This window comes from Eriocheir sinensis, unplaced genomic scaffold (genome assembly GCF_024679095.1).
Source record: "Eriocheir sinensis breed Jianghai 21 unplaced genomic scaffold, ASM2467909v1 Scaffold229, whole genome shotgun sequence".
Classification (NCBI taxonomy): Eukaryota; Metazoa; Arthropoda; class Malacostraca; order Decapoda; family Varunidae; genus Eriocheir; species Eriocheir sinensis.
In genome coordinates this window covers 467,210-494,104 of record NW_026111531.1, presented here as the reverse complement: position 1 = coordinate 494,104, position 26,895 = coordinate 467,210, and the positions used below count along the sequence as shown (strand labels likewise).

The 26,895-nt window shown below is 42.6% G+C and overlaps 1 protein-coding gene and 1 long non-coding RNA gene across 3 annotated transcripts in view; one reads left to right on the top strand and one right to left on the bottom strand.

Annotated features, from left to right (window-relative positions):
- The first annotated feature begins 147 nt into the window (after positions 1-147).
- LOC126990955 (uncharacterized) lies at positions 148-24,365 on the top strand. The gene is made up of 4 exons (XR_007744953.1): positions 148-522; positions 6,062-6,164; positions 12,570-12,643; positions 24,194-24,365. It is a non-coding gene; the product is annotated as an uncharacterized LOC126990955 (long non-coding RNA).
- The window catches only part of LOC126990953 (uncharacterized), a 25,475-nt gene continuing 22,603 nt past the window's right edge, over positions 24,024-26,895 (bottom strand). For both annotated transcript variants that reach the window (XM_050849582.1, XM_050849580.1), the window contains one exon: positions 24,024-24,247. In XM_050849582.1, coding sequence (XP_050705539.1) covers positions 24,081-24,247 — 167 coding nt within the window. In that variant the 3' untranslated portion in view covers positions 24,024-24,080. The remainder of the gene's footprint in view (positions 24,248-26,895) is intronic.

The window sequence follows — 26,895 nt, the reverse complement described above, 5'->3', positions numbered from 1 at the left end:
GCCCTTCCAACCTCTCTCTCTCTCTCTCTCTCTCTCTCTCTCTCTCTCTCTCTCTCTCTCTCTCTCTCTCTCTCTCTCTCTCTCTCTCTCTCTCTCTCTCTCTCTCTCTCTCTCTCTCTCTCTCTCTCTCTCTCTCTCTCTCTCTCTCTCTCTCTCTCTCTCTCTCTCTCTCTCTCTCTCTCTCTCTCTCTCTCTCTCAGAAATAAAAGAGTAAAATAAACTGATTTAAAATCAAAATCCTTCTTGTGTCGCTTGTGCTTCCCAACAAACAAACACACACACAAAAATACATAAATAAAATAAATCCATAAAGGTATTTATCTTATTTTTCTTCTTTCAATATAATTTTTTTCTCCTTTTTTATTTGCAATTTTTTTCTTTTTGTGAATTTATTGCTATCTCTATTGTTTACACAGGAAGAAGAAGAAGAAGAAGAAGAAGAAAAAGAAGAGAACACACAGAGAGAGAAGAGGAGGAAGAAGAAGAGGAAGGATTTGTAATATGGTAGACATCAAACCAATGGTGAGTGTTAAATATTTTCTTTTCCTTCCTCCCTTCCTTCCTTCCTTCCCTCCTTCCTTCCTTGCTTGCTTTCTTCCTTCCTTCCTTCCTTCCTTCCTTCCTTCCTTGCTGGTTCTTGTATGATGGATAGATGCTTATAAGTATGATTATTAATGGTGAGTGATGTAGGCACTTATGGCACTTGGATTTGGTCTGACAACAGTTCCTTCTTAGTTTTGTTAAGCATATAGGCAATTAGGTGCTGTACAGTACTGTTTTATTTTCTCCTCCTCGGTCGGGCCGCCGCTATCCTAGGTCAAAGGTCAGGAGTCTTGGGGCGTGTGTAACCTTATAGGAGTGAGTGACGTGTGCTTATAAAACGGTGACGTCTCCTTAATTAATGTGTTTCAACTTTCACACAAAATCTGGAACTCCGTCGTAAGTCAAGGATCCCTCCCTGTACCTGAAGTGTTCGGGGCAGACACCTGAAGGCTTGGTTCCTCTCCAAGCCACGCCTCTTCTTACATCCATTTCCCATGATGTGGTGATGTTAGGCGCACGTGTGATGCCCCAATGTGCAGCCAATGACACCCCAATGTACGTCAGGTGTCACTCTTCCCCAAGGAACGCTGCCAGTATCACCCCAGAAAAACATTCAACTTTTTGCCCTCAATGATCCTGGCTTGCCAACTGTACGTCAAGGTTCATGAGGTTAAAATGATATCTTTTTACCCATTCTGTACCCATAGGTATGTGTCTGGGGGGATGAATTCTGTCTGCCTGAAAGATGTTTTGCCTGTAAACTCAATCATGTGTATATACAGATAGATAGATAGGTATATATAAGATTAGGTAAGGTTAACCCCTGAAGGACGGCCTGGAGGGGGAGTTTCTGCTTGTGTGCCCGCTGATAAAATTGTCTAAAAAGGTGTTCTTCGTTGGTGCCCTGTGTGGCAATTGGAGCCCAAAACACAATAGTTCATAGTGCTTGCCAGTCTTTTATTTACATGGTGATAGTAACTACAAGTAACTCAGTTGCTGCTTGCCAGAGATATCATGTTGGGAAGTAGTACAAATTTTTGCAGGAAATCAAATGACGGTAATTCCCGCACCCCACCTTTCTGCCTTTGTCCACCTGAGCAGGAATTACCCTCAGCCATCCTTTAAGGGTTAACTTAGGTATAATTATGTCATGCCCCGGGAGCTTCATTTCTATTTCCCCTATTTCCCAACACGTCCTCTGCGTGTATCGAAACACACGAGAAATTAATCAAGATCAGGGTATTCGCCGGCTGCCTGGGATTGAACCTGCGACCAGCTTGACGGGAGAGCCACTCCTTACTGAGTCGGCCAAAGAGGTACCTCCCTAGCTAAGTGGTTATGGGAGGCTTGTTCATCAGGCATAGTCACCGCACTATACAGTAAAACCCCGATATATATATATATATATATATATATATATATATATATATATATATATATATATATATATATATATATATATATATATATATATATATATATATATATATATATATATATATATATATATATATATATATATATATATATATATATATATATATATATATTGCCGAAATAGCTTGTAACGAATAGATCAATGTATTAGACAAAAAACATTAAACAAACTCTCAACAACACCACGACCGCACCGTGGAGACACACAGACAAACATACAATAAAACATTTACATCACATGTTTTAAGCATACTTTGTTTGAATGGCGTGTGTTTGTTGTTTCATTGAACATCGTCGGTCAGCCAGCGGAAGCATCCTCATCCATCCATAATGGTCCGTCCATACTAGCTACATGTGTTCTAATGAGAAATAGGCAGCAAGATCAAAGTGATATTCATCAAACGTCATCAAAACGAAAGCAAGACACAATGGGCCGACCATCAAAATTATCCGAAAATCGGCTTATCTCAAATCCCCTTATCCGATTCGGATAATCGGGGTTTTACTTATATATATATATATATATATATATATATATATATATATATATATATATATATATATATATATATATATATATATATATATATATAAATAAATTAAGCCCAAAATCTCTACATGAGGCACGTCTAGTATGCGTCTTCACAAAGTACTGTGTGAGGCCCTAAAATTGTAAGCCACAAAGTGCCTAGTTTCCCCCCCAGTGTGTAAGGAGTGAAGGAAGTGTCTCACCCAAACCAACACTCCAGCAGCCAGGCCAACAAAACAAAATGAGACACAGAGACAGAAACAAGCCATGACAGTGTACAGTAACGCTTGTAAGGGCAATGTGGCGTGCCCTGTTGTCTGTTTCCAAGTGGCCGCCACTGAGACACCGTCAGTCAGTCAGTCAGTGAAAACAAATGAGCAATGGACAGCAACAAGTGATGACAACAATGTGTGGAAGGCAATGCACTGGCACACCTTTTACCTGTGTTAGTTTACCCAGTTAGCGTATCAACCCAGAGGGTCAGAAATCCACGGGGACCGACCCAGAATAGTTTTATGCATCAATCCAGGACGTTAATATAATGGAAAATAGCCAAGTGTTCATGAGTGTCAGTACTGACACAGCTTATGGGGTCGAGGGGAGATGGCCCCCAGCTAGGTAGGTTAAGTTAGGTTATGCTTGGTTACTGTAAATTTATTGGACACTCCGCAGTGTGGGGTGCAGAAATATGCAGCGAGGGACGGGGCGGCGTGCGTGGTCCAATCCGCCATCCGGTGTTGTGAGAAATACCTCCTGGCAGAAATAAGTGGCTCTGGTGTCCACCACGCAGGGGGAATACACGGCAGGAAAACATTACTTTGCCTGGTGTTGTTCTAGTTTGTCCACTTGTGATCTTTGTGAGCGCTGAGTGAAATGTAGAAACAGTGGGAAAGTTGAACTATGAGTTATTTTGCGATGCAGCTGCGGGCTGCTGTGGGTATACAACAGGCAGCCTCGGTGCCCTGCAGTCCATCGCCAGCTGTGCTGAGCTGCTATGTAGATAACGTGCACACAACATACACAATAAAAAAAACTGTATACCGATGTTTGTTAGTTTCGTCGGTAATATATATATATTTTTTTTCACTGCTTATAATGGACTTTTGGCGTTAGCGGACTAAGCTTCCCCCCAAGTTAGTTTGTTATATGGAGGGTTTACTGTATGTGTGCCTTCTTGGTGTCCTGCGGGGCTTGGCGAGGGAGGCAGCGATACAAAAACTGTAAGGCATTGCTGCCCATATATAACTTTTCCCATAAGAATATGTATTCCTACTACACAAATTCCTACTACACAAGCTCATTTGTCGCCCACATAGTCACACAGTAGTAGCCGTGCTTATTGTATATATGAAGGCTAGGTAAGGGAAGGGAAGGGTGTGAGGTATAATGAATATATAAAGAGAGAGAAAAAAATTGAACCCAAAATAGATGTATGTGAAGGTTGGGTTACAGTGAAATCAAATTGTGGAGTCCGTTCTGGCGTAGGCTCCCGCGAGTCCATTTCTCCCCTCTGCTCTGCCACACAGTCCCAACACCTATTTTTTCCTCTCATTTGTTACCTACAGCTTACATATGAGAGGAAGAGATAGGTGTTGGGACTGTGTGGAAGACTAGAAGTAATGAGTTGGGTATAAAAGAAATGCCCCAAGTCTTCCATCACTAGAGGTATATTTGGAAGACTAGAGGTAAGGTTGAGTTAGGTATAAAGAAAATGCCCCTATTTACAAGTCTTCCATCAGTCCTAAATGATCCAAGTGAGCTGAGTCATGGATCTAGGTTTTATAATATAACACTAAACACATAAACAAAAATAGATGTATATGAAGGTTGGGTTAGGTAAGGTTGAGTTAGGTATAAAGAAAATGCCCCTATTTACAAGTCTTCCATCAGTCCTAAATGATCCAAGTGAGCTGAGTCATGGATCTAGGTTCTATAATATAACACTAAAGGTTGGGTTAAGAGTAAGTGAGAGTTAGTTATAAAAGAAAATGCCCTATTTACTTCATTCATCAGTAAAATGATCCAAGTGAGCTGAGTCATGTATATGAAGGAAGGTTTAAAGGTTGAGTTGAGTTAGGTATAAAGAAATGGCGTATTTACAAGTCTTCCATCAGTCCTAAATAGAAAGGACAGTTTGGGCACAGCGATTCTTGAGGTGTGTGTTACCGGGCGCTGGCAACCTGCTGCGTCAGATTGCACGGATAATTTATGGTAGTGGCCTCTGCGCAGGAAACACTCGTCGGGCTCAGTAATAAATAACAACATATAACAATAGCAAATAGTCACACCACGGTTTACCAGCATAATTTGTAATGTTATTTTGCTCACAAACAACGAAGCCAGATTGTCGTACACGGCTTCTCATATTTACCAATTTTCAACCCCAAAAACATCTGGACCCAAGTAACTACATTAATTTACAGTTCTCACTAAAATAATTAATTCCTGATGTTTCTTGGCCATAGTTAAGCATCAGAAACCAGTAAATAGGGTCCTCTGAGTACGACAATCTGGCAAGCTGGCTCACAAACCCCAAAACTCACAAACCAAAATGAACGCACACTGTACTGCTCAAAACACCAAGAACGCACACTACAGCACAGGCGTAAGTGTTCAGGAGGGCTTGAGTGCCACCTCTGTGAGTGTACAATGCTGACCGAGACCCCCCCATCCACATTGTTTTATGCTCTGAGCACGCTCATCTTGCAGCGAACAAAAGGCTGCCGCCTTCAGTTTGTACAAGCAGGATGCTGCTCCTACACCACTTGTATTTAAATCATTAATTACTCACTTATTTTTAAATGATCTTTTGGCATCAAAGAATGTAAGCTAAGTTTTTACAAAAGGTCATTTTAGACTTACAATGGAGGAAGTAATGTATGCCCTGTAACTTACGTGTGTGATGAATTACCTAAAAGTTCTCTGGCATCCCCACTGAGACTTTAAATGGATTAGTTTTGTTAAAATGGTCATCATGAATCTTGGAACTAGTTTAATTTATTTATTACATGTTTCTTGATTTGCCCTCTCATGGTACTTTTTCAAAGCAATTACTGAACTTACTTCAAAGTTTAATAAATTAATTTGCTTTAGCCAGAATTTTAAATAATCAATAATTATATAAGGAAATTGTACAATCCCAAAACTTTCCAATATTTTCTTTGCTGGGTAACTTTTCTAAAGTAAATAATCATCAAATATATCAATACGGATACAATGACAAAGAGCCACCTTGATAGTAGTGGCCATAGAGTGGCATTTTGAAAATAGAGTTTCTATCCAAGGTTACCGTAAGCTCCTACATGTATGGCATGCCACAAACTGCCTACAATTTTATTAGTGGTACAGTGTTGCTCTGTTGAGTGGGGATATCCCCTTCCAAGGTGCAGAACTTTATATTTTTTCTTCTGTGAACTGTAGCAGCCACTTTTTGTTTCACTCCTGCAGCTTCGTGATGTATTCTTGTAGGAAATCAGCAGTCAAGGGGTTATGAACACCCAAATTCTTTATTTTTTCGGAGGCAAAATCACTCCCAAGCTTCCCTTTCCGTAGGAGCTGACCAGCCGCCCCGGAGAGCCCAGTGACCACACCCTGCAAGACAGCCTGCTCATCCTGGGACACACACAGCCTCACCCTTCAGGCAGGAGACTGACGGGTAGGTCACGCCTGGAGAGAGAGAGAGAAATAGTGAAGATGTGTAACAATTGGCTTTTGAAATAATGCATAATTCCCTTCCCTTCCCTTCCCTTCCTTTCCCTCCCCTTCCCTTCCTTTCCCTCCCCTTCCCTTCCCATCATTTCCCTTCCCATCCCTTCCCCTCCCTTCCTTTCCCTCCCCATCCCTTCCCTTCCCTTCCCTTCCCTTCCTTTCCCTTCCCTTCCCTTCCCATCCTTTCCCATCCCTTCCCATCCTTTCCCTTCCCATCCTTTCCCTTCCCATCCCTTCCATCCTTCCTTCCCATCCTTCCTTCCTTCCCATCCTTCCTTCCCTTCCCTTCCTTCCCTTCCCATCCCTTCCTTCCCATCTCTCCCTTCCTTCCTTCCTTCCCCTCCATCCCTTTCCTTCCCATCCCTTCCCTTCCCTTTCCTTCCTTTCCATCCCCCTCCCTTCCCATCCTTTACCTTCCCATCCCTTCCCTTCCCTTCCCTTCCCTTCCTTTCCATCCCCCTCCCTTCCCATCCTTTCCCTTCCATTCCCTTCCCTTCCCTTCCCTTCCTTTCCCTTCCCATCCTTTCCCATCCCTTCCCTTCCTTTCCCTTCCCATCCTTTCCCTTCCCATCCCTTCCCTTCGACCCTTACCGACGAAGATTGTTTATCACCTCAACCGCCGGAGGTTAGAAGGGCCGAAAAGATGTTAAGTGGCGTGCTCATCGTAGAAAGTGACATTTTACGCACAATTGAAAAGATTAAGGTAAGCAAAGCTCCTGGTCCAGACAAAATTACCCCTAGGGTCTTAAAAGAAATCAAACATCAAATTTGTAAACCGCTCTCCATCATATTCAATAAATCTTTAACAGCTGGAAAAGTTCCGTCGGATTGGAAACTTGCAAATGTCACACCAATTTTCAAAAAGGGGGACAAGTCTCATCCAGGAAACTATCGACCAATTAGCCTGACATCTATTGTTTGTAAGTTAATGGAGACTATCATTCGCGACAATATGGTGAAATTCTTCGAAGAAAATAATATAATAAATAATTCGCAACATGGCTTCCGTAGTAAACGTTCGTGTTTGACTAACTAACTTGATTTTTTTCACTATATTTTTGAGGTGTTCGATGAAAGCAGATCAGTAGATATCATATATCTGGATTTTCAAAAGGCATTTGATTAGGTCCCCCACCAACGATTGCTCAGCAAACTACTGCCGCACGGTATCTCGGGTAACATTCACAATTGGCTTGCGGACTGGCTCTCTGAGCGGAAACAGAGAGTAGTTCTAAACGGTGTTACATCTAACTGGCTCGATGTCAAAAGCGGCGTACCTCAAGGATCAGTGCTTGGCCCCATGCTCTTCTTAATTTATGTTAATGATATCGATGATGGGCTCACTTGCAAAGTATCAAAATTTGCTGATGACCCAAAAATTGCTAGTAAAGTAACTGCGACACTCGACGAAGAAGCTTTACAATCAGATCTAGATCGACTTGCACGTTGGGCCAATCAATGGCAAATGAAATTTAACGTTGAGAAGTGTAAAGTGTTGCACATCGGAAAAAATAACAATCGCGTTCGGTACGTAATGAATGGCCAACAACTTTCTGCAGTAAGTAAAGAAAAGGATCTTGGAATCACTATATCAAGCGATTTAAAGCCCGGTCAGCATTGTTCAGAGGTAGTTAAAACTGCAAACAAATTGGTTGGCTTCATTGGACGATTCTTTAATAATAAATCGGAAAAAGTAATATTAAAACTGTATAATTCGTTGGTTCGACCCCGTCTAGAGTACTGTGTACAGTTTTGGTCTCCCTACTACAGAAAAGACATAGAAAAGTTGGAACGGGTCCAACGAAGAGTAACAAAGATGATTCCTAGGTTGAGAAATTTGTCATATGAACAAAGGCTTAAAGAAGTAAATTTATTCAGCCTATCAAAACGAAGAATGCGAGGCGATCTAATAGAAGTGTTTAAAATGTTTAAAGGATTCAGTGATATTAATGCGGAAGATTACTTTACAATTGATCGATCAAATAGAACAAGAAGAAATCACAATTTGAAGATTAGTGGTAAAAGATTCTCGTCGCACGAAGCTAAACACTTCTTCTTCAATCGAGTTGTTAATGTTTGGAACTCTCTACCTTGTGATGTCGTTGATAGTACAACAGTTACGGCCTTCAAGAATAGATTAGACAAGTGTTTTGAATCCAACCAGCAACTAAGATATTACTCATTGTCGTAATAACGTTAAGTTCTTTCGAATACTGGTGTCCTTGTCCGCCTTTATCACCCGGTTAGTGGTAGCAGTAATGATAGTTCTTTCCTCTTTCCTACATAAATTCCATGCAGTTTTTCCATGCTGCATGGTTCTTTTTCCTTTCCTGCCAGCTTTGGCTGGAGGGATGGGGGGTGGGCCAGGAGCCTTCGCCTTTGCTGTCCTTCATCTTCCACCTTTGATTAGATAGTTAGTGTAGCTTGTCACAAACAACCTCGTAAGGACCAGCAGGTCTGCTGTTGTTTGTTCTTCCTTTGTGTTCTTGTGTGTTCCTTTGTGTTCCTTCCCATCCCATCCCATCCTTTCCCTTCCTATCCCTTCCCTTCCCATCCCTTCCCTTCCCATCCCTTCCCTTCCCCTCCCTTCCCTTCCCATCCCTTCCCATCCCTTCCCTTCCTTTCCCTCCCCCTCCCTTCCCATCCTTTCCCTTCCCTTCCCATCCATCCCTTCCCATCCCATCCCATCCTTTCCTTCCCATCCTTCCATCCTTCCCATCCTTCCCTTCCCTTTCCTTCCCATCCCCTCCTTCCTTCCTTCCCATCCTTCCTTTCTTCCCATTCCTTCCTTCCCATACCTTTCCTTCCTTCCCATCCTTCCCATCCCATCCCCTCATTTCCCTTCCTTCCTTCCCATCCCTTCCTTCCTTTCCTCCTTTCCTTCCCATCCTTCCTTCCTTTCCTCCCTTCCTTCCCATCCTTTCCTTCCTTCCTTCCTTCCCATCCATCCTTTCCTTCCTTTCCTTCCCATCCCTTCCCTTCCCATCCCTTCCCTTCCCATCCCATCCTTTCTCTTCCAATTCCTTCCCTTCCCATCCCTTTCCTTCCTTCCCATCACTTCCCATCCCATCCCTTAATTTCCCGTCCCTAACCCTCTCTTCCTTCAAAACCTTCCCATCCTTCCTTCACTTTCCTTCTCTTCCTTCCTTCCTATCCTTCCCTTCCTTTCCCTCTCCATCCTTCCCATCCCTTCTCTTCCCATCCCCTCCCCTCCCCTCCCCTCCCATCCCTTCTCTTCGTTTCCCATCTCTTCTCTTCCCATCCCTTTCCAATCCTTCCCATCCCTTCCCTTCCCATCCCTTCTCGGACACCCAGCATGGCTTCAGAAACAAGCGCTCCTGCCTAACGAATTTATTAGACTTCTTCCAAGGTATATATAAGAACTGGGATGCCCACATCCCCAGTGATGTTATACACCTGGACTTTCAGAAAGCCTTCGACAAGGTACCGCACGAGCGACTCCTTAAGAAACTGCACTCGGCGGGCATCGGAGCCAATCTGATCGCGTGGATAAGAGATTGGCTCACCGACAGAAAACAACGAGTACTACTCAACGGACAGCCTTCCGATTGGCTTCCAGTCACTAGTGGAGTGCCTCAAGGGTCAGTGCTGGGACCCATCCTCTTTATCATGTATAGCAACGACCTAGAATCAGGACTGAAACCCACAATATCGAAATTTGCTGACGACACCAAGGTGGGTGGAGAGGCCCTCACAAAGACCGACTGCAAAATCATTCAGAAAGACCTCAATCACTTTATAGAATTGTCGGAAAAATGTCAAATGTCTTCTAATGTTGACAAACGCAAAGTCATGCATATTGGATCCAGAAATAGTAACCACACATACATCATGAATGGGAAACCTCTGCAAGCGATGCAGGAGGAAAAGGATCTTGGAGTCACTATCAGCAGTGACCTGAAACACGCGAATCACTGTAAAAAAGCATACAACTACACTATGCTCGGGTTCATAGCGAGGAACTTCAAGTGTAAAACACCAGACGTGATGCTATCCTTGTATAATTCCATGGTAAGACCGCACCTCGAGTATGCAGTACAGTTCTGGTCTCCTAATTACAGAAAGGACATTGCTTTACTGGAAAGGATTCAACGACACGCCACAAAGATGATTCCAACCTTAAGGGCTCACCCGTACGAGGAACGACTCAAGCGACTCAATCTCTTTACATTGGAGAAAAGACGCCTACGAGGGGATATGATTCAAGTCTTCAAGTACCTGAAAAAGTTCAATAACATCGATTACTCCAAATTCTTTGAACTGCAAACCAACCTAAGAACTAGAAATAACGGCTTGCCCATTCAGTCGAGTCGATGTAACACAGACATCGGAAGGAGTTTCTTTTCAAACCGAGTCATCCGCCACTGGAACAATCTTCCCTCAGAAGTAGTAAATGCGAATACCATCAACTCCTTCAAATATAAAATCGACCGTCACTTCGCTGCGTCGGGAATAAACTGAATATTGAGGTGCTGTCATCTGCTCCTCAATATTGAGGTGCTTTCATCTGCTCCCCAATATGGAGGTGCTGTCACCTGCTCCCCAATATCGAGGTGCTTTCATCTGCTCCCCAATATGGAGGTGCTGTCACCTGCTCCCCAATATCGAGGTGCTTTCATCTGCTTCCTCAATATCGAGGTGCTTTCATCTGCTCCTCAATATCGAGGTGCTTTCATCTGCTCCTCAATATCGAGGTGCTTTCATCTGCTCCCCAATATCGAGGTGCTTTCATCTGCTCCTCAATATCGAGGTGCTGTCATCTGCTCCTCAATATCGAGGTGCTTTCATCTGCTCCCCAATATCGAGGTGCTGTTATCTGCTCCCCAATATCGAGGTGCTTTCATCTGCTCCTCAATATCGAGGTGCTTTCATCTGCTCCTCAATATCGAGGTGCTTTCATCTGCTCCTCAATATCGAGGTGCTTTCATCTGCTCCTCAATATCGAGGTGCTTTCATCTGCTCCTCAATATCGAGGTGCTGTCATCTGCTCCTCAATATCGAGGTGCTTTCATCTGCTCCCCAATATCGAGGTGCTGTCATCTGCTCCACAGTATCGAGTTGCTGTCATCTGCTCCTCAATATCGAGGTGCTTCATCTGCTCCTCAATATCGAGGTGCTTTCATCTGCTCCTCAATATCGAGGTGCTGTCATCTGCTCCTCAATATCGAGGTGCTTTCATCTGCTCCTCAATATCGAGGTGCTTTCATCTGCTCCTCAATATCGAGGTGCTTTCATCTGCTCCTCAATATCGAGGTGCTTTCATCTGCTCCCCAATATCGAGGTGCTTTCATCTGCTCCTCAATATCGAGGTGCTTTCATCTGCTCCGCAATATCGAGGTGCTTTCATCTGCTCCCCAATATCGAGGTGCTTTCATCTGCTCCCCAATATCGAGGTGCTTTCATCTGCTCCCCAATATCGAGGTGCTTTCATCTGCTCCCCAATATCGAGGTGCTTTCATCTGCTCCCCAATATCGAGGTGCTTTCATCTGCTCCCCAATATCGAGGTGCTTTCATCTGCTCCCCAGGCCCCAAGTGGCAGTCAAGTAGATTAAATCACCCAAGCGGGCGACCTCGTAATGAGCCAATAGGCTTTCTGATGCCTGCACTTCCATATTTCCATGTTTCCTTTTCTCTCCCTTTTTCTTCCCCTACTCTCTCTCCCTTCATTCCCTCTCTCTTATCTCCCTCCTCCTCCTCCCTCTTTCTTCCTGTCTTTCCCAGTTCCTGTTATTTATTCCCTAATGTTTCTTTCTCTCTCTTCTCGTTCTTCCCTTCTCCCTTTCCTTCTTTCTCTCCCTTCCTTTCCCTCACGCTCCTTTCTCTCCCTCTTTCTGTTTCCTCCTTCTTTCCCTTTTCTTTCTCTCTTCCCTCACCTCTATTGTCATTTTCTCTTCCCTCACCTCTATAGTCATTTTCTCTGTCCCTCCCACCCGCCCCATTCTGCTAGTTTTTGGGAACTTAAAATACAGTTTGATAGGTATTACATTATCAATAGCATCATCTTGTTGCAGAAAAAAGAACTAGTACACTTTTTTGGGGAAATAATAGACATTTTCTCTTCCTGTTATTCAGCCCTCACTATGATGCCCTTAAGGCGTTCAAGTCCTAGGCAGGAGGAAATAGCCAAGGCCTCCCAGCTGTTGATAAGTGTGCTGGGATATGTTACAAGAGTGAGGGTAACATGGCAGGGAAGGACTTAGCCATGTTACAGCAGGGCTCAGGCTCAGGGTTTTAATGGTGCTGTTTTGACGTGAACAGAATGTACTATTGTTATGGCACCAAGGATCAATGTTTACACAGTCCATTAATTCCTAACCTGATTTGTTGCAGGACGAGAACAACAACAACAACAACAACAACAACAAGAGGAGGAGGGGGAGGAGGGTGGTACACAGGAGTGACTGGTGAGTGTTCATTTATCATTAATTTCCTTGTTCCTTCTTGTGTTCAGTTTATTCCTACAATAGTTTCTTTTGTGATAAATTCTTTGCCTTCTTTTTTCCCCATGTACACCTCCATCTTCCTGTCACATCACACACTCCATTTTTTTTCCATGTACAGCTCCGTCTTCTTCCTGTTACTTTCCACACTCCTCCGTCTGTCCCCCTCGTCTGGTATTGTTTCAGTGAACATTCCTTTTGTTTGTAGTGTGTGTGTGTGTGTGTGTGTGTGTGTGTGAGGTGGTATGGTGTGGTGTGGTGTGGGTCAGGTCACCTCCCCTAAGGGACAGGCAGGCCACACCAAGCACTGGCTCAGGAAATACAGGTAAACTCACTCCACACTTACCAGAAAAGGACAACACACAAACAAAAGATTATTCTCACTATATAATTATTATAGTCCGTTTCATTCCCAGACCAGCACAGCTCACCTGAACAAATATACATATACTTTCAATTCTAGCAAACACCTTAACCACTCAGAAAAAGCAGAGAAAAAGTAATTATGGTCTTAGGAACGTTACATAGTGCCATTGTCTCTTATTATGATGGAAAGAGGAATGAAATGTGAAGAGATCCAAGGTGTTGCTGTGTTGAAGGCACAGGCTGCCTGGCCCACTCCTCTTAAAAACACGCTTGCCATTTTCTGGAATGATGGAGTTGGCTTCTCTTACTCTCAAAGTTAAATTTCAAGTTAAAAACAATTTATAAGCATTTAAATGTAAATTTGATAGTATCGTTTGCGTTTACTACACCTCCGAGGCCATATGACCGTTTCCCAACGCCACAGAGTAGATGAACCGGGTTTTGATGGGTGGTTCTCCATTTCTTGGCACCGAGGTCATGTAAAACTATCACCACCATCACAAGACAGTTCATGGTCCATATTTATAAACGTCTCTAGCTCCTATATAACTATTTTCAAGGCCACAGAATAGATTATCCTGATTTTCATGTGTGACTCTCCATTTCATGGCACCAAGGCTGTGTAAAACCATCACCACCATCACAAAACAGTCCCGGCAAGTTCTAGGAGAGGCTTTTCAAACATCCATATTATAACTGTTAAAAATACCTTAAATTCACTGAGAAATAATGCATACCAAAGACCAGGTTATAAATGTTTGTACCCTTTTTTTATTCCATGCCCAGAGGCAGGAGACTGTCAGTAGCAGGAGGGAGGGAGTTGACGACACAAAGAGCCTTGTGTGTGTGTGTGTGTGTGTGTGTGTGTGTGTGTGTGTGTGTGTATTTACCTAGTTGTGAAGTACAGGAAAAGAGCTGTACTAGGCTCGTGCTGTCCCGTCTCCATAACGCTTATTATCCAGTTTGGCTTTAAATTCATGAATCTTTTTTGCATACACAGTCTCCTCGTCAAGTCCATTCCATGTTGTTATGCTTCTGTATGGAAAACTGTATATCTTGATGTCTCTCCTACAGTCGCTCTTCTTCAATTTCTTACCATTGCCTCTTGTCACACTTCTGTCATGTTCCACTAGATCTTCCCTGTCCAATTTCTCCAATCCCTCTTGTATCCTGTACAATGCTATTAGTCCCCTCTCTCTCTTCTGCTCTCCAGTGTTGTTAGTCCCAATTTCTCCAGTCTTTCTTCTTAAGTATGTTCTCTCAGTTTCTGGTAATTTAGTCGCTGCTCTTTCTATTCTTTCCAACATTCTAATTTCTTTCTTCAATCAAGGTGACCACACTAATGCTGCATATTCCAGTCTTGGACGTATCATCGATGTTATTAGTTTCTTCACCATTTCTTCGTCTAAATATGTAAATGCTACTTTAATGTTTCTAAGAAGATTGTATGTTTCCCCAGTTATCCGGTCTATGTGTTTTCCAAAGGATAACTTGTCTGTTAGGGTCACTCCCAGATCTTTTTCTTCAGTTTTTTTCATGATTCTTTCATTACTTAGAGAGTAGTTCCCTGATGTTCGGCTACTGCTCCTACCAAACTCCATCACGCTACACTTCTCTGTATTGAATGTTATTTCCCATTTGCGTGACCATTCTATCGAGATCTTGGCTCAGGGCTACACAGTCTTCATTAGCCACCCTCCTCATTATTTTAGCATCATCAGCAAACATATTCATATAGCTTGTCACCCCTTCTGTCATGTCATTAATATAAGTTACAAACATAATCGGAGCCAACACCGATCCTTGAGGGACTCCACTCGTCACTTCCATCCAGCTTGATTTATTGTTCCTGATTACTGTTCTCATTTCTCTCCATCAAAAAGTCCATAATCCAATCCAATATTGAACCACCCAGACCTCCAACATGGTTAAGTTTCCATATTAATTGCTTGTGTGGTACTTTATCAAACGCCTTCTTTAAGTCCAGGTACACACAATCTGCCCAACCGTCTCTTTCCTGTGTTATATCAATTACTCTTAAATAGAAGCTGATCAGATTAGTTACACAAGACCGTCCTCCTCTGAATCAGAATTGGCTATTTGTTAATATACTGTTTTCTTCTAAATGCTCAACCCATCTGGGTTTTTATATAATTTTCTCACACATCTTTGCTACTACACTTGTTAATGACACTGGCCTATAGTTCAACGGGTCTTCCTTACTTCCTCCTTTATGTATTGGGACGATGTTAGCCCTCTTCCAGTCTCTTGGTGCCTTCCCTTGTGCTAGTGAGACATTAATCAAGTGTGTGTGTGTTTGTATGTGTGTGTGTGTGTGTGTGTGTGTGTGTGTGTGTGTGTGTGTGTGTGTGTGTGTGTGTGTGGTTTCAATGGGTTCATGTACATTTTTTTTAGGCTGTGTGTGTATGTATGTTATTGACAAGAACTAATCTCTCTCTCTCTCTCTCTCTCTCTCTCTCTCTCTCTCTCTCTCTCTCTCTCTCTCTCTCTCTCTCTCTCTCTCTCTCTCTCTCTCTCTCTCTCTCTCTCTCTCTCTCTCTCTCTCTCTCTCTCAGTGCACCAATCAATGATTTCCTGTTCTCTCTCTCTCTCTCTCTCTCTCTCTCTCTCTCTCTCTCTCTCTCTCTCTCTCTCTCTCTCTCTCTCTCTCTCTCTCTCTCTCTCTCTCTCTCTCTCTCTCTCTCTCTCTCTCTCTCTCTCTCTCTCTCTCTCTCTCTCTCTCTCTCTCTCTCTCTCTCTCTCTCTCTCTCTCTCTCTCTCTCTCTCTAAAAGGCTAACGTGACACCGATTTTTAGAAAGGGACAAAAAATACCAGGTAACTGACCCATTAGTCTAACTTCAATTGTAGGTAAGCTACTTGAGAGCATAATTAGAGACAAATTGTGAGTTACCTCGAAAGCCACTCATTAATTGGGGATTCACTACATGGCTTCCGTAACAAAGATCCTGCCTGTCAAACCTACTGACCTTTTATAACGATCTCTTCTCAATTTATGACGTAACCAAATCATTGGACGTAGTCTATCTTGATTTCAGAAAGCGTTTGATAAAGTCCCACATCATAAATTACTTTATAAATTAAAGCAAATAGGCATTGACGGTCAAGTAAACCAATGGATCATGAATTGGTTGAGCAACAGACAACAAGAGTTGTGATTGACGGATTTAACTCAGAGTGGGCGCCGGTCACTAGTGGCGTCCCTCAGGGCTCGGTTCTTGGCCCAGTGCTCTTCATTATTTACATCAACGACGTGGATGTTGGACTCAATAATCGCATTAGTAAATTTGCAGACGACACAAAGATTGGTAACTCGGTTCTCACTGGCGAAGACAGGCAAAGCCTCAAGAGGATTTGCACAAAATTTCAGCTTGGTCGGATAAATGGGAGATGCCCTTTAACGTACACAAGTGCCAGGTCCTTCAAGTTGGAACAAAAAATAAGAAGTTCGATTACGAAATACGCGGCGTTAAACTCACAAGTGTTCAATGCGTTAAGGACCTGGGGATTAAAATCGCGTCAAACCTCAAATTCTCACATCAATGCATCGATGCAGCAAATAAAGCGAACAGAATGTTGGGCTTCATTAAAAGAAACTTTTTATTCAAAAATAAAGATGTAATACTTCCGCTCTACAATAGTTTAGTCAGACCCCACTTGGAAAATGCGGTACAGTTTTGGTCTCCCCACCATGCAAAGGACATTGCTAAACTAGAAGGTGTTCAGCGTCGAGCAACAAAAATGATCCCTTCCTTGCGCAACAAATCCTACGAAGAAAGGCTTTCCACCCTTAACATGTTCTCTCTTGAGAAACGTCGCCTCCGAGGAAAACTGATCGAATGTTTTAAAATACTTAATGGTTTCACGAATGTAGACAGAACAAAATTGTTTATGATCGATGACACTTTGCGAACGATGAACAATGGCACAAAACTCAAATGTAGACAAGTAAATTCAGACTGCACCAAATTTTTCTTCACCAACGTTGTAGTGCGAGAATGGAATAAGCTCCCACCATCAGTGGTCCAGTGTAACACGATTGACTCCTTTAAAAACAAGCTCGACCGTCACTTCCTTGAACTTAATATTAACTAGAGTAGAAAAGCAACGTTTTGGAGCCATCTGATTAATGTAAAATCACTTAGGTTTAAGAACAGACCACCTAGTCTGGACCATGGGGTCTGTGTGGTCTGATTTTCTATGTAAATCTATGTAAATTCTCTCTCTCTCTCTCTCTCTCTCTCTCTCTCTCTCTCTCTCTCTCTCTCTCTCTCTCTCTCTCTCTCTCTCTCTCTCTCTCTCTCTCTCTCTCTCTCTCTCTCCATCAGTGCACCAATCAATGATTTCCTGTTCTTGTGAGAGAGAGAGACTCTCTCTCTCTCTCTCTCTCTCTCTCTCTCTCTCTCTCTCTCTCTCTCTCTCTCTCTCTCTCTCTCTCTCTCTCTCTCTCTCCTTCAGTGCACCAATCAATGATTTCCTGTTCTTGTGAGAGAGAAAGAGAGAGAAGATCTCTCTCTCTCTCTCTCTCTCTCTCTCTCTCTCTCTCTCTCTCTCTCTCTCTCTCTCTCTCTCTCTCTCTCTCTCTCCTTCAGTGCACCAATCAATGATTTCCTGTTCTTGTGTGAGAGAGAGAGAGAGAGAGAGAAGATCTCTCTCTCTCTCTCTCTCTCTCTCTCTCTCTCTCTCTCTCTCTCTCTCTCTCTCTCCTCTCTCTCTCTCTCTCTCTCTCCTTCAGGAATGCACTAATCAATGCTCTCCTGTGCCTGGAAGACAGAGAGAGAAGAGAAGAGAGAGAAGAGAGAGGTTGATTCCTCCACCCCTCTATCTATCTATCTATCTGTGTGTGTGTGTGTGTGTGTGTGTGTGTGTGTGTGTGTAATCCTACCCCAAGGAAAGCCAAAATATTCAGGGATATGACCCGTGGAAATGCCTAAAACTCCTATGAAAGCCATATCAAATCTGTGTGTTTAGGTTCACGGTACAGAGGAAGGGTTAAACTACCACCAGGGTCACAAAACTACCCCTGGAAATGCCAAAAACTCCTAGGAAAGCCTCATCAATACATATGTGTGTGTGTGTGTGTGTGTGTGTGTGTGACAATGTTTGATAATATGAGCAGGCCCCTTCACCAGACCCCAGACGATGCAGGATCTTGCGTCAGTCTTTGAAGGTGGTGTGCCCGGTGCCTTACATTTGGTGATGAATAATCCAAGGGCACAGTAGTCTAGGAAGTCCTGCTGCGTCGCTCTAATCCCTGGGAAACTAATTACAACTGGAGATTTTGTGGCCTCCTTGTAGTCGATGGGCGTAATGACGACTCCCTCGTTCGTTATATTACCCTCGGCATAGCCAAAGGCACAGTCGCAGGCCATGTAACTATAATGGGTGGACATAGCATTGTTACAACACCAGTTTTTATTGCCTTGATCTAGTCTTCGGGTGTATAGACAACTCCCTTAGTTAGTTTACCCTGGATGTTAGCGAAGGCAGAATTGTGGGCCGTGTACCGGGACCAGGTAGACATGGCTCCTGCTGGCTCTTGCCCGGGGAGAGGCGAGGCGCACAGGTTTATCCATGGCCCTATAACATCTCCCTTGAAACCACCTTACTGTATTAATATCTGGGGCTATTACCATGTGGTTGGACCTCAGTGACGACAATAGTTAAAGACCGTCAGATGGCAGTGAAAAGTTTGACGCCACGTAAAACTCCAAGTGTATGATAACAAGTCTTTTGCCTAAACTCACAGGTAAACAAACAGTACCAAGGACATTGAGACTATCGCCGGTCACGCCACAAAGGTCTGGGTCAGAGGCTCGAAGGCTCTAGCAACCTCCATGCAACGCTTATTTTAAAGCCATGTACGTCTTCTGACAACACATCAACTGCAGCGCTGATGTTGTCGGCAAAGGAAGCTTTCAAAGGACCCAATTTTACTCTTAAGTGCCATAATGTTAGGCTGACTACACCACAGACTCTATTAAGGTACTCGTATCGTCAGGCCCAATTGCAGTCTCATTTTCTTCGAAGGCCTGGGTTCCTCCTACCAGGTCAGTTTTGGGAGTGCATTCGGCTTCCCCAGAACGCAAACCCTTTCCATGCCCACCTGCCCGCTGCTTCTTCAATTTTGTCCCAGAGAAACACTCATCAGTACCATGACTATTAGTGCCGTGAACGACAGTACTTGCCAGTGTTGTTACCCGCGGCACGGCTTGAGGAATGGACGGCGCAGCGTTTCCAAACTCCTGCGTGTCCCCCTTTGCACTCTGCCTTCGGATCTCCCTGGCGTTTTTACAATAGTCAGCGACGTGACTGTTTCGCTTACAATAGAAATAGTTGAATTTAGGCTTTCCGGTGACGGATGCAACCACGGATGAAGTAGAAGCACTACCATTATCAATTTTATCATTATTCTGCTCCATATCAGCTACAGCGGGACACCCTGCTCCTTTCTCTTCAGCTTTGGTCTTGAGTTTGAGCAGGAAATCATGTAGTTGGTCATCGGGGTTGAAGACAAGACTCCTTCCACACTGGCCTTCCTTACATTCCTGTCTAGTACATATTAGTGCCTTTCATCGCTCGGCCTCGCTACCCAGTGCTAGAATCATTTTAGATATCAAAGGTGTTAGTCATTCACATTTATTCCAGTCAGGGGATATGTGGAAATTTTACTGGCTTGACCTGGGGTAGTTTACTGACTGGCCCTGGTGGTAACGTGATCCTTTTTCGGTGCCAAGAACTTACAGTTGATGAGAGGGGCGGAAACGTCTGAGAGCACTGACCTAAGCTTATATTGAGTTATGGTGCCCCTGTTAGTCAGTCAGCTAGTTAATTACTTCATCCATTAGTTAGTTTATTAGTTCATTGAGTCATTAGTTAGTAAGCAGTCATCACACGTAGTTAATCAGTTAGTTCATTCACTAGTTAGTTATATATAGGTGTGTGTGTGTGAAGGCAGTGCTGTGATTATTAAATTATTTAGGCCGGCACGTCACAGCAGAGGTCATAATAATCCACATAATAATAATCTTTCTGTACATATTCTCATCAATAATTTTCTCATAATTTTGTTGATTTTTTCCTCTTGTCAACAAGGGTCTATACTGTACATTATGGGGTGGGCCAGACTGTGGTGACTCTTCCCTCCTGCTGTTCATCTTCTTCTTCCTCCTTCAAGTCTTCCTTCCTCCATTCTTCCTCAATCTCCACACCTTTTCCCTTCACATATGTTTTCTCCCCTCCCTAAAATTCTCTCATCTTCCTCAGTTTCCATATCGTCTCCTCCCTTTTATCTCTCCTCCTCCTCCTGTTCCTCTTTTCACTCTAGACATCCTTTTATCTCTCTTTCCCTCCACCATCCTCTCCTTTTCCTCCTCCCTTTCCTCTCCCTTGAATTCATCCCTCAGATCTCTCTCTCTCTCTCTCTCTCTCTTTCTCTCAATCTCTCTCTCTCTCTCTCTCTCTCTCTCTCTCTCTCTCTCTCTCTCTCTCTCTCTCTCTCTCTCTCTCTCTCTCTCTCTCTCTCTCTCTCTCTCTCTCTCTCTCTCTCTCTCCACCTATAATCCTTGCCTAGGTTCAATAATTTCTCTCCCTTCCTTTCGTCAGCCCAAAAAATCCTTCCCGCACTAATTTTTCCTCCTTACCTTCCTCCCTCCTCTTTCGTTGTCTTCCTCCTCCATCTCCGCTCTTCCTTTACGTATATTAATTTTTCCTCCTTCCTGACGTTCCTTCTCTCTGTTTCCTCCAAACATCTTTCTCTCCTCTTCCTCCTTTCTCTTACCTCCCTCTCATTTTGTCCTCTCTTCCTCGTATGGTAGTCCGTCTCCATACATATATATCGGTTCCATGTTATTTCAGCCACTCACTCTGGTAAGAGTTTGGTAATTTATGATCTAATATTACTATGAAGGTAAATATCATATATAGCATTGGAAAGAGCTCATTAAAAGGAACATTTTGAGTGGTAAATGATCTCTCTAAGTTAAATTTTCAGGGAGATATGGGCATTATACTTTCAACTACCCCGAATTTACGGGTCAAAATTTTCACCCGATATACTGTAGTGAAATTGAGCCTGAATTTCTCACTTGCTGGCAGGTTTCAGAAAGTGTACTACCCTGATTTTTGTGATAATTCAAGGTGCCCACTGCTATAAAACACAACACTTAGGGTACATCTCATGCACACGGGAACCCCCCAGGCCATGGACTATTACTGATGTGATGATGTGGCTAGTGCACATAGGGAGAGGAAAAACACCCCTAGTAGTGTGTATAAGGAAGGAGCTCTCAGTTCTCGGCTAAAGGAAGTGCGTCAAGCTGTGTCGGGAACTGAGGGAAGGACAGTGTGTGGACAGACTCCTGGGCCATCTCAGCACCCAAGCACACATTTGACAAGGCTTTCCCGGGAGTTGTGGGAGGCATTTCCAGGGGTAGTTTTATGACTGTAATGTGACCCTTCCTCTGTACCATGAACCTCTATAGAACACATTTAACAAGGCTTTTGGAGGAGTTTTGGGCATTTCCAGGGATAGTTTTTTTGACCCAGGTGGTAGTGTGACCCTTCCTTTGTACCATGAACCTAAGAAACACACATTTGACAAGGCTTTCCTAAGAGTTTGGGGCCTTTCCAGGGGTAGTTTTATGACTGTTGGTCGTGTGACCCTTCTGCTGTACCTTAACCCGTCCGCTGCGATTGGCACGGATTTGGCTTTCACGGGTATCCTGGTAACATGTACTCCCAGGTCTTCCTCTGCCTCTGTGGTGGATAGTGGAGTGTTTCCCATGTGGTATTGGTTTGCTGGATATCCCTTCACTGGTAGCCTGTAATTATTGCTTCTGGTATTTCTCTGAAGGAAGGAGAGAGAGAGAGAGAGAGAGAGAGAGAACATGGCAGGCTTTTTGATAAGTTTTCCTTTCTATAAAAAGTTTTAAAGTAACTCAGAAGGAAGGCTTTTCATGGATAACTACTTTCCCTTTTTGTGTGAAGTCTGAGTCATGGGATTGTTTGGAATTTTGCTGGTAATATTTTTCTACCTTTTTTCTACCATTCAGTTACTGTGTGTGGTAGATGGCTGATGCTCGGTAGGCTGGTGGATGGGTCCTTTGACTATGTTCAGATGAATTTTGGTTGATTGTGGTGGTCAGAATAGAGAGTCATGCATTAAGTGTAGGTTTCAGGACGGTAAAGAATTTTTGTAACACTGTCAACCTTTTTCTCTACCATTCTGTTACTGTGTATGGTTGATGTTCGGTAGGCTAGTAGATTGGTCCTTTGGCTAGGTTGGGATGAATTTTGGTTACTCTCGGTTGATTGTGGTGGTCAGAATAGAGACTCATGCATTAAGTGTGGGTTTCAGGACGGTAAAGAATTTTTGTAATATTGTCAATCTTTTTCTCTACCTTTCAGTTACTGTGTTTGGCAGATGGTTGATGTTTGGTAGGCTGGTTGATTGGTCCTTTGGCTAGGTTGGGATGAATTTTGGTTGCTCTCGGTTGATTGTGGTGGTCAGAACAGAAAGAGAGAGTTCATTCATCAAGCTCAGTCATCGAGTAGCTATCACTGCCCCATTTTTCCATCGCTCCAGCCAGGAGGGAACGGAGGGATATTTGGAGGCTGGAGGAGAGGAGGAAGAGAGGATTTAAGATAGACTGAAGGAGAGGGAGGAAAAATAGGGAGAACTTGGGACAAAATGAAGTAAAAACTCTAGTTAGTAAAGTGTGTGTCATCATCATCATCATCTGCTCCCTCTCCCTCTTTGAAGCCTGAGTATATACAGCTAAGGAAGGGTCACTCTACGGGCAGAATAATCATATGTTCACCTTTCAATAAATGTCGTAATAACCACTAAAACACACCATGAAAATACCTCCTGTTCCCTCTCACTGAAGCCTTAGTGCATGCTGTCAACAAAGGCTCATATTGTGGGCAGTATAATAGTCATATGTTTACCTTTCAAAACGCTGTAATAACCACTAAATTATACTGTGAAATAATGTCAAATTTCCGCTGTACATTCACCGTTCCTTTCTCTAGTAGTTTGACGAGAAGCCTTACCACTTAATCGCCCCATTTAACCTCTGAGGACTGCTTTGTTTACCTTTCATAAACGTCATAATAACCACTTAATTACCCTAAATTAACCCATGGAATAACATTAAATTTTCACTGTACATTCACCATTCCTTTCTTTAGTAGTTTGATGTGAAGCCTTGCCTCTTAACCCCCTCATTTGACCTCAGGGTAATGCTTTCCATCAGGTTTCTCAGGGTAGCAGTATTGAACGCGTCCCAAGCTCGCTGCACCCCTGGTAATATTGGTACTGTCGATGTGTCGGCCTCCCTTATCCTGGGTGTTAATATTACTCACTGTGCTGTATGGGTGACAGGTCTGGTGCATTCACAGGATATATATATATATATATATATATATATATATATATATATATATATATATATATATATATATATATATATATATATATATATATATATATATATATATTGTCCAGAAACCTCAGTTTTTAGTGATGTTAATCGTCTTTGAGTTCTCATTTTTCAGAAGTCTTGTTTTTATGGCTTTTATTTCATATGTTTTCTCTTAACTTCCATTGCTTTTCCTATAACTTTTGAGCTCTTTAAGTATGCAATCTCTTGTCATTCTCTTATAAGTTCCCTTTGTCTTCTCTAGTATTTCTCATGTTTATTCCCTCGTATTAATCTATATTTACTTTATACAAGTAGTTTTATGCCATTCAAAAATTAGTTTCTCCCTTTAAAATAAATAAAATTAGCTTTTAAATGTTCAAAATATCAGTTTATGGCTCAAAGTAGCTTGAAAATGACAAAAATTGCTGTTAATGTAGAAAAATGCACCTAAGTCAATTTTACCTCTAAAAGCGTCCGGAGATAGCCAGATTGTATTTTTGGTTAAGATAAGTCATAGTTCTATTTGGCCCCATAACTTTATTTATAAGACTTCATAGTACAGATTCAGTTCACATCTTCCGTGACTGGCTTACAAAACAGTCCCTAGCAGAGTAGAGTCCACAGAGATGTACAAGTCATCAGAGTTGACTAACATGACTTCTTTCCCTCGGCAGAATCGAACGGCTGAACGAACATCTGAAGGTTCGGGCGTCTTGGTCCGCCTGCGCTGTCTCTGCAAGCGACACACCACACACTCTGGAAGAAGAAAGAACAAGATGTCAGGTTCATGCAGAAGCAGCCTCATATTGAAGGAAATGTGCTCTGTTGTGATGTGTTTAAAGCTCTATTTATTAAATAAATAATTGCCAAAAATTTTTATAATTATTATTTTGCAGACACCAAAGCAGTTTATCTCCGGAGAGTCTTTTAAGTAAAATGGACTTAAGAGCATTTTTATGGCTTACTTTTTGCACTTTTTTGCCAAAATGAGCAAAAAAATGCACAATATATATATATATATATATATATATATATATATATATATATATATATATATATATATATATATATATATATATATATATATATATATATATATATATATATATATATATATATATAGGTAAGATATTTAAAGTTCTTAACAAAAGCTATTAGGAGAGGAATCAAAATGGTAAAAAGTTGATAGAGTAAAAGGTAAGTCATAATGAAGAAGAGTTGAGATGCTGAGTAAAAGAAATATTAAAAAGGGAGAGAATAAGAGAAGTTAATAAGGGAGTCAAAAGAAGGAAAAGTTGAGAGGAGGAGAAGAGATTGAAGGAGAGAGAGAAACATGAGAAAAAGTGAACTCAGAGAGAGAGCAAAAGACAGGAGTCAAAATGAGAGAATAGACGTTTAAACAAAGTTCTAAATAATAAACAAAACAGCAAATGAAACAAATATATCAATGGGAGAAGCCTGAGCAACACACAGAAGTCTACAAAAACAGAACAGAGAAGGTGAAATCTATGTCAGCCAAAGCAAAGATTACAAAAACTACAAGACATCCAACTAAGATAGGCATTAGAGACCTTGTATATGGTAAAGGCAAGGGGTCAGGAGTTTTATAAGTCTTCTGGGGGAAGATATCGACCCTTAGTATACTCGAGAACAGGTCACTTAAACCCTATCTTGGCCAGACGCCTCATACGAATATTACGCACCGAGGAGGAACTGAGTGGCTGAAATAACATGGAACCGATATATATGTATGGAGACGGACTACCATACGAGGAAGAAAGGACAAAATGAGAGGGAGGTAAGAGAAAGGAGGAGGAGGAGAGAAAGATGTTTGGAGGAAACAGAGAGAAGGAACGTCAGGAAGGAGGAAAAATTAATATACGTAAAGAAAGAGCGGAGATGGAGGAGGAAGACAACGAAAGAGGAGGGAGGAAGGTAAGGAGGAAAAATTAGTGCGGGAAGGATTTTTTTGGCTGACGAAAGGAAGGGAGAGAAATTATTGAACCTAGGCAAGGATTATAGGTGGGGAGAGAGAGAGAGAGAGAGAGAGAGAGAGGAGGAGGGAGGGATGAATTCATGGGAGAGGAGAGGGAGGAGGAAAAGGAGAGGATGATTGAGGGAAAGAGAGATAAAAGGATGTCTAGAGTGAAAAGAGGAGGAGGAGGAGAGATAAAAGGGAGGAGACGATATGGAAACTGAGGAAGACGAGAGAATTTTAGGGAGGGGAGAAAACATACGTGAAGGGAAAAGGTGTGGAGATTGAGGAAGAATGGAGGAAGGAAGACTTGAAGGAGGAAGAAGAAGATGAACAGCAGGAGGGAAGAGTCACCACAGTCTGGCCCACCCCATAATGTACAGTATAGACCCTTGTTGACAAGGGGAAAAAATCAACAAAATTATGAGAAAATTATTGATGAGAATATGTACAGAAAGATTATTATCATGTGGATTATTATGACCTCTGCTGTGACGTGCCGGCCTAAATAATTTAATAATCACAGCACTGCCTTCACACACACACCTATATATAACTAACTAGTGAATGAACTAACTGAGTAACTATGTGTGATGACTGCTTACTAACTAATGACTCAATGAACTAATAAACTAACTAATGGATGAAGTAATTAACTAGCTGACTGACTAACAGGGGCACCATAACTCAACATAAGCTTAGGTCAGTGCTCTCAGATGTTTCTGCCCCTCTCATCAACTGCAAGTTCTTGGCACAAAAAAAGGATCACGTTACCACCAGGGCCAGTCAGTAAACTACCCCAGGTCAAGCCAGTAAAATTTCCACATATCCCCTGACTGGAATAAATGTGAATGACTAACACCTTTGATATCTAAAATGATTCTAGCACTGGGTAGCGAGGCCGAGCGATGAAAGGCACTAATATATACTAGACAGGAATGTAAGGAAGGCCAGTGTGGAAGGAGTTCCTTATCTCTTGTCTTCAACCCCGATGACCAACTACATGATTTCCTACTCAAACTCAAGACCAAAGCTGAAGAGAGGGTGTCCCGCTGTAGCTGATATGTAGCAGAATAATGATAAAATTGATAATGGTAGCGCTTCTACTTCATCCGTGGTTACATCCGTCACCGGAAAGCCTAAATTCAACTGTTTCTATTGTAAGCGAAACAGTCACGTCGCTGACTATTGTAAAAACGCCAGGGAGATCCGAAGGCAGAGTGCAAAGGGGGACACGCAGGAGTTTGGAAACGCTGCACCGTCCATTCCTCAAGCCGTGCCGCGGGTAACAACACTGGCAAGTACTGTCGTTCACGGCACTAATAGTCATGGTACTGATGAGTGTTTCTCTGGGACAAAATTGAAGAAGCAGCGGGCAGGTGGGCATGGAAAGGGTTTGCGTTCTGGGGAAGCCGAATGCACTCCCAAA